Source organism: Acanthisitta chloris, unplaced genomic scaffold (genome assembly GCF_000695815.1).
Source record: "Acanthisitta chloris isolate BGI_N310 unplaced genomic scaffold, ASM69581v1 scaffold11671, whole genome shotgun sequence".
NCBI classification, from domain to species: Eukaryota; Metazoa; Chordata; class Aves; order Passeriformes; family Acanthisittidae; genus Acanthisitta; species Acanthisitta chloris.
This window is the reverse complement of record NW_008654383.1, coordinates 40,320-47,398: the sequence shown is the minus strand read 5'-3', so window position 1 is coordinate 47,398 and position 7,079 is coordinate 40,320. Positions and strand designations below refer to the sequence as shown.

Genomic DNA, 7,079 nt, shown 5'->3' with positions numbered 1-7,079 from the left:
GAGTGAGTAAAGGCATTTCAGCTTTGCAAGGTCCTCCAGCTGAAGGGCTGTGCCCTTGGAAGGGCTTGGATAGGCTTTTCAGTGCTTCATGTGAGCTCTCTAAAATGAAGAGCAGGCAGGAAAGTGAATGTAGGTGATGTTCATTCAAAAACCAAGAAGTCAGCAGGAGATTTTGGGTGTTTGTCAAAAAACATCAATCTCTGCATTGCAGGTTGAGCCCAGTGGTACCAAACCAGAGTCCTGAGAGGGGATTGATATTGATCATTTAACATTACATCTCCCTCCCTCCTGCAGAGGGTAACCTGGCAGGTGGGAGAACACCTCTGGCTGTGGTGGAATCACAGGATGTTTTCTGAAAGATACCCCTGGAGCTGTCTTATCTTTTTTGTTGCATCTGAAATGTTACTGTACTCAGTAGTTCCCAGGCTGGAACTAAATCCCATTACAGGTGCTGATCTGCTCAACACCCAGCAGTGAGGCTTTTCCTCTGCCTTCATTTCCCTTTTTGCAGGAAATTAGTGTTAGGCTTTCCTGCACCAGGCAGGGCAGGCCCTTGCTCCCTCTCAGAGCCAAACATGAGGCCGTGTTCCCTCAGCTCACCTGTGCAGGTGATTTTGTAGAGCATGAGGAGTTCCCCATGGGTAATGCTTCTAGACTGGAATTCAGTTCAGTTTAGACATACCTCTCCCTTTTTTTTCTTCCCCCACAGCTACAGTTGCTAAAGTGATTGACAAATTTGAGGATGAAACCACAGATGACATTTTGCCAGTTGGGAATATAAGGAAAAAAGTTTCAGCCTCTCTCCTAGAAGTTGATCAAAGGTACAGTGGAAGAGCTACATCTCGCAAGGCTTTGCAGAAGGAGCTCTGGGGAGATGCTCTGTCTGAAGAAGAATCTGGTAAGAATTCTCATTTTTCCTTCTTTTCACCAGACTGCCCTAGATTTGATGTTAACATGTGACTGAGCTGTGCCATCTGAACTGAGCTGACAAACTTCAGGGCCCTCTTACAGGGCAATAAATGGGTACAACTAAGTTGGACATCTTGAAGTGCCTTCCTGAAATTCAGGCTGTATTTTTTGGCCTGAGGAAAGGGGAAATCCCAAAGATGAGATCAGTTCCACAGGTTGAGGACAGTGTGACTGAGGTTTGGTGCACTGACTGAGCATCATGTGTGTATGAACAGAAACAGCTCCCATTTTTAAGCCAATATAGCTTAGGGTCTGCAAGTTTAGACAGATTCTCATTTTAAAGATGCAGATAGAAATTCTGTCCATCTTGGTCACTTATGTCACTGTTTGATGGGAAAGCTAAGCTGTGGATCTGCTAGTTGTTGGCTGCAGCAAATGTGAGCAGAGATCTTTTTGCATCTCTGACCTTATTTAGCCCAAACAAAGAGTGACATCATACAGAGGTGAAATGGAGTTTGGAGCTCTATTAACCCAAACCTGAGCTATTCCTGATGAACACTGTGAAGTGGTGCATTTTGTTGGCAAGTAAATAACTTTTTTCTCTTCTGTTTATTAGCTGAAGAAGCACTAGGTGACTGGTACAGTGGCAGTGAGGGTTCAGAAGAGGATGACAGCATAGGCTCCAAGGCAAAGGGGAGGCCCAGCAGTGCTGGCAGTGAGCAGGAAGATGACTTGGAAGATGATGAAGAGGCAGATCCATCTGTCAAGGCCAAGACATCAAAGTTCAGCTTCCAAAATATCACAGACTTTGAGAAGTTTACAGAGGGGATGGATGATGTGGGAAGCAGTGAAGGGGAGGATGAAGATGAAGGGGAAGAGGAGGATGAAGATGAGGATGAAGATGATGCCCACATGGAAGAAGGAAGTGAGGAGGAGGAATATGGGAGTGAAAACGACGGCGATGTAAAGGAAAGCAAAGACAGTGAAGATGACGGAGGAGTGATGACATTCTCCAAAGGACAAGACTCTGAAGAAGCAGAGAAGGGAAAAGCTGTGAGGAACCAGCTAGGTTCGTGCATGTTTGCTCTGTTTTGACAGGGCTGTCACCTTGCTGCCACTGTAGAAACCAACGTCAGGCACCACTTCAGCATGTGAACACGCTGTCAGCATATTGCATGTGCATGCTGCAGCACCCCCAGTCATTTGCAAATGTTCTGGCCAATCTGCTGTGCAGGCTGGTGTCACTGCTGCTGCAAAAACCCCTGTTGGGGGTTAGGGGTGTGTTTATCCACTGCCTTAACTGAACCAGCACTGAACATCCTTGTGGTGTCAGGGGAAAAGGTCTTCCTGCATTGCAGTGATGCTGATACATCACTTTTCCTGTCTGTCCTGTTACACTATCAAACCTTTTGCAGACTGTCCTGTTACACAGTAAAGCAAAGGGATGGTTTGGTTTTGAGGATCCCAGAATTGCAGTTGGGATCAGTTCAGGGACACCTTGTGGTACCAGTTTTGTGCTGGGTCAGTGCATGCAAAGGTTTTTCCCTAGCCAGGAGTTATTCAGCCCCCAGGACAGGATCTGGCTGTGAAGTCCTTCACAAGGACCAAATGCTTTGGCTTGCTGAGTAACTATTTTATTTCCTTTTTGTTGTGAAGCACTGTGTGATCTGCTGCTGGAAGGGAGAATCAAGATGCAGAAGGCTCTCATGACAGCCAACAGGCTCCCCCAGCCAGACACTTACCCAACGTTCAGGAAGGAGGGTGGACAGGAGTTTGATAACGCTGTGGAGAACTGTAAGAATCCTTCAGCCTTTTTCCTTTGCTCAGACTCTGCTGCAGACAGTGTGTTTTGCCTGTGTGGGGAAGCATTAGTGGGAAGGTGAGGGGTGTGTGTAGTACTGGCTGTTGGTTTGTATTGCCTGAATCACTAGTGAGGTACAGAATCCCAAACTCTTTCCTATCCTGAAGACATTATGTCCCATCACCCACATCTGTGTGTGCCTGACTGGTCTCAGCTGGTGGCCTCTCACTGCTTGCATAATGCTGCTGAGCCTCAGCTCAGGTCCTGCTGCTGTTTAACTCACCAAGTTTAACTTCCATGCTGTATCCTAGAAATAATTGCTTTGGTTGTTTTGCTGTTCAGTGCAGGGTTGGGATGCTTTGTCCAGAGACACCTCATACCAGTTTTGTGCTGGGTCAGTGAATACAAAGATTTGTCCTAGCCAAGAGTAAAGTAGCCCAAAGGAGAGGGTCTGTGCAGTTAAATTGTCTTTGGAGCTCAGAGCTGCTTCATCTGTTGATTTCTAAGGATCACTATTAATGACATTGATCTGATGACATTTGTAGTAGATTATCCAATATGAAATAATGTCCAGGCTCCAGCTGAGCTTTATGAACTTCATAGGATATTTTTCCAGTGATTTTTTGAGTAGTAAAGATAAGCCCAGTAGCCTTTTAAAGCTTGCCAGGTTGGTCATCCCATTCTCTTCTATTTTTTCTTCCTCCAGTTTTGAGATCTCTTCACATTCCAGAGTTTCAGCTCCATAGGTGAACACCCCATGGAGGATCCCAAGCAGCTTTACGTGCCCCAATTGGTAGGCAGCACTGGGGTGGTGCCCACAGCCTCTTGTGCTGCACAGCAGAGGTGTCACACACCCTCAGGTGTGCTCTGCTTGTCCATCCCTTCAGCCACACTGTGTAGTGACTGAGAAATTTTGGCCTGGACTGACACAAATCATCCTAAAACTGTTTTAGGAACTTCATCCAACATGACCTTACAGCAAGTCTTGGCTGTGATCTCGTAGCTTACACCTGATCAGAGCATGGCAGGTGATCAGCTTGTCTGGGCTTCCTATTTCCAAGTTGGCTCTGCAGCTTTAAATGAAGTGATTAAGGACAAAAAGGCAAAGTCCCAACAATCCTGCACTGACCTTTGAGGAAACACACGTTATTAATGTATTTAATGAGATGCATTACAGCCTGCACCAGCTCCATGTTTCATTACAGGTCTGAAATGCAATATCATTAGAGACCTTTAACAGAAACAATGGTTGACATTTTGATATTTCCCATAAACAAAATACATCCAAGAACATGGAGTATAATGTCCAGGGCATAGCAGAGAGGTTAATCCTGCAGTTGTCCAGAGCTCTAAGGGAAAATCCACTGCTAGTAACTGCTCAGTGATTCCCTCCTCACCTTCTTCTCATAACCTGGGCAGGAAAGTTGTAGGAGTTCACTCTGATACTCTTGACAACTTGAGTTTGTGTTCTGTATGTCATCTGTGAAGACAGTAAGAAAAATCCCATTCCCTAGACAGAAAAAATTAGAATTATTGTGCAGGAGAAAATTAGAAGATGAGAGGAAAACCTCAGAGTAAATCCTCAGTGTTGAGGTGGTTCCACTGTACGTGATGTGCTTCAGTCTTGGACAGGATTTGGGATAATCATGACATTGACACAGTTTTGGCCTGGATGAGGCTCTCCTTTCAGGGAAGCCTCAGCACTTGTTTCCAAATCCACAAAATAAATTTGGCATGTTTCCATCATCTTCATTGAGCAGGAGGAAATGTGGTGTTCACGTTGCACAAAGGAGTTGGTGCCAAAAATCCGCTGCAGGATGCTGAAGGCAGGAGACACTGAGCTCCCAGTGCTCTCTGAGGCCCTGGACAAGTCCCTCACATCTCTTTGAAAGCTGCCCCAGTGTGTTTTCAGTAATTTATCCCAAATCCTTCCACTTCTCATGGAATTTCTGCTCACAGGAAGGATTTATTTATTTATTTATTTATTTTTGGAAAATGGTCCTTCATCTATTTGGCTTTTTGGCATCTCCTACTTAGGCCACCCCTGTGATGGGGAAATTCCCCAAGGGCTTGAATGTAATTGCCTTAAAGAGGCAGACAGATATGCTCCATCCATTTGCACTTTTAAAGCCAAATCCAAGTGAAAATGCCAAGGTCATGCTCCTTTTCCAGATGTTGAGCTTGGAGGTTACAAACCTCAAGTGTTTAATTTATGATTTTTATAATCTTTTATGATTTTTTTTTTCCACTTTTAATGTTACAGTGTGCTCTGGACAGTCTTAGATTCCTGAGATCTCAGGTTCTGGTAGATGATTTACTGCAAAATTGCTTATAAATTGAAGTAGAAAATGTTTTGCAGACCTGGCAGCTTTCAGGCTTCACACCCATTTGTCACCCAGCATTTCCCTTTGTGTATAGAACAAGAATTAATTAGGCTGCACTGCAGGAAAAGTTTATGGCCATAATTTATATAGGATGAATTTCTGTTTAAAGAGACAGCATTGCTTTGTTTGCACTGTCTTACTTTTTATTTCCTTTCTTTTTTTTTTTTTTTTTTTTTTTTTTGAGATCTTTAATTATATTCCAGATTTTTTTTCTGTCACCCTTTTTACATACAGATTGGAGACCAAACTGTGGTCATGGAGCTCATGTTTATTCCTGGTTTGCATCCACACACAAAGTCTGGATGGTTGGTGGTGCTGAAATCAGAGTGGCTGAGCCCTGAGTGCAGCACAGATGTCCAAGGTGTAGTGCCCTGCACACATGGACTCCCCCAGCTCCCAATTCCAGAGTGCTGCTGCCTGGAATGGGCTGTTTCTCCAAGATACATTTGTATTCTCCTGCACCATATCTTCCAGGCTGGTCCAGGGCTTGAGATGTTGCCTCTGTTTGGGGTCTTGCACGTTCAATTAATGTTTTTCATAATCAATGCAAGTCAGAATTTGCAATCTGCTCCTGATTTGCACATTAAAGAGACCCATTAATTAAAAATTCCAATCCCTGGCATGTTCCCGCAGGATCCTTGCATTATTTACATAGAAAGGGAGTGCAAGGTGCAAGTTTCTCTGCTGTGTCTCTGCTCAGATTGCTTGGCTGCCATTCATACATCAGTGTTTGCTTGCAAAGGGGCAATCTGCTCAGATTGCTTGGCTGCCATTCAGTGTTTGCTTGCAAAGGGGCAGGAAGGTTAGAAGTGAGTCTCATGGAAACGTCACCAAAAATTACCTCAAGGGCAAGAAAGAGCCAAAGAAGAGGTGGAAGCAACATCAGTGAAGTCACATCCAGTGTCAGGAATTAAAGGGTTCCTAGGTTTGGGGCTCGTTATGTTAAATCTTGATAGAAGGACAAAAGCCCACGAGTATTTAGGGGCAGTGGAACAACAAGAGCTTTAGGGAGTGAAATCCTTCCATCCACAGAGGCTGAGAACTGTTTGTGTTTCCTGGGCTTCCCAGGCCAGGCAGGTAACTCTGTCCTTGCTCTTTTAATTGCCTTCTCTTTAAATTCTGGTTAAAAATACTAAGCTGGGGATGCTTCAGTGACTAATACTTTATACTCCACAAACAGAGCTGAGAATTCCATCTTTTAAATCATGTTATTTTCACTTCTTTAGTTGATGAGGTGAGTTAAAACCACACAGAAACCCAGTGAGAATCTTGCAGAAGGCAAGAAGGTCTTGAGCTGAGCCAGGGCAGAGTCAGATTGGATGTGAGGAGAAATGTTTTCCCTGTCAGGGTGTTCAGGACTTGATGATCTTCAAGGTCTCCTCCAGCCTTGATGGTTCTATGATTCTAAGAAGCTGAAGAGACTTGCAGGACTTTAAAGGGACAAGTAGTTGTATATGTGTTTTCATAAGTATATACTTTCACTTTCCAAGAGTTCAGGAGATCCCTGAAATGTAAACAGCTTGGCTGAATTTTTGTGGCCTGTGTTGGTTTTTTTGACTTTGACTCCATCTATCAGTGGATTAAGGGAAAATAGCAGAATCTCACATTTCTACTCCTCAGCATAAGCTCCAGGTAATTTCAAGAGCAATGGAGAAAGCAGTGTTTTTGGTGAAAAGGCAGGGATGGGTCTGTGAGGATTTGCTCACTGAAGGAACAAAAGTGGGACAGCAAATATTAACTGTTATTTACACTTGGCAGAGCTGTGGAGAAGTTACACAAAGGTTTGTGATCAATAAGAAAATAAACCTGAATAAAGTGAATCAGATAAAAAAAAAAAATCAAATGCAATGCTCCACGTGCTGGCAAGGCCATTATCCCCAAACCTGCCTGGATTGTTAATGGATTAATGGAGCAGCAGCACTGAGCTCTGCCTGGCTGTGGCCTCAGCTTGCAGCGCAGTGTCTTGGCTGCTGCTAAGAGAGCCA

The 7,079-nt window shown here is 44.2% G+C and overlaps 1 protein-coding gene across 1 annotated transcript in view; it reads left to right on the top strand.

Annotated features, from left to right (window-relative positions):
* Positions 1–709: 709 nt before the first annotated feature.
* The window catches only part of AATF (apoptosis antagonizing transcription factor), a gene marked incomplete at its 5' end in the record, with an annotated part of 32,902 nt that continues 26,532 nt past the window's right edge, over positions 710–7,079 (top strand). Inside the window, 3 exons of the mRNA XM_009083498.1 lie at positions 710–898; positions 1,526–1,978; positions 2,566–2,703. Of these exons, the coding sequence (XP_009081746.1) occupies positions 710–898; positions 1,526–1,978; positions 2,566–2,703 (780 nt within the window). The remainder of the gene's footprint in view (positions 899–1,525; positions 1,979–2,565; positions 2,704–7,079) is intronic.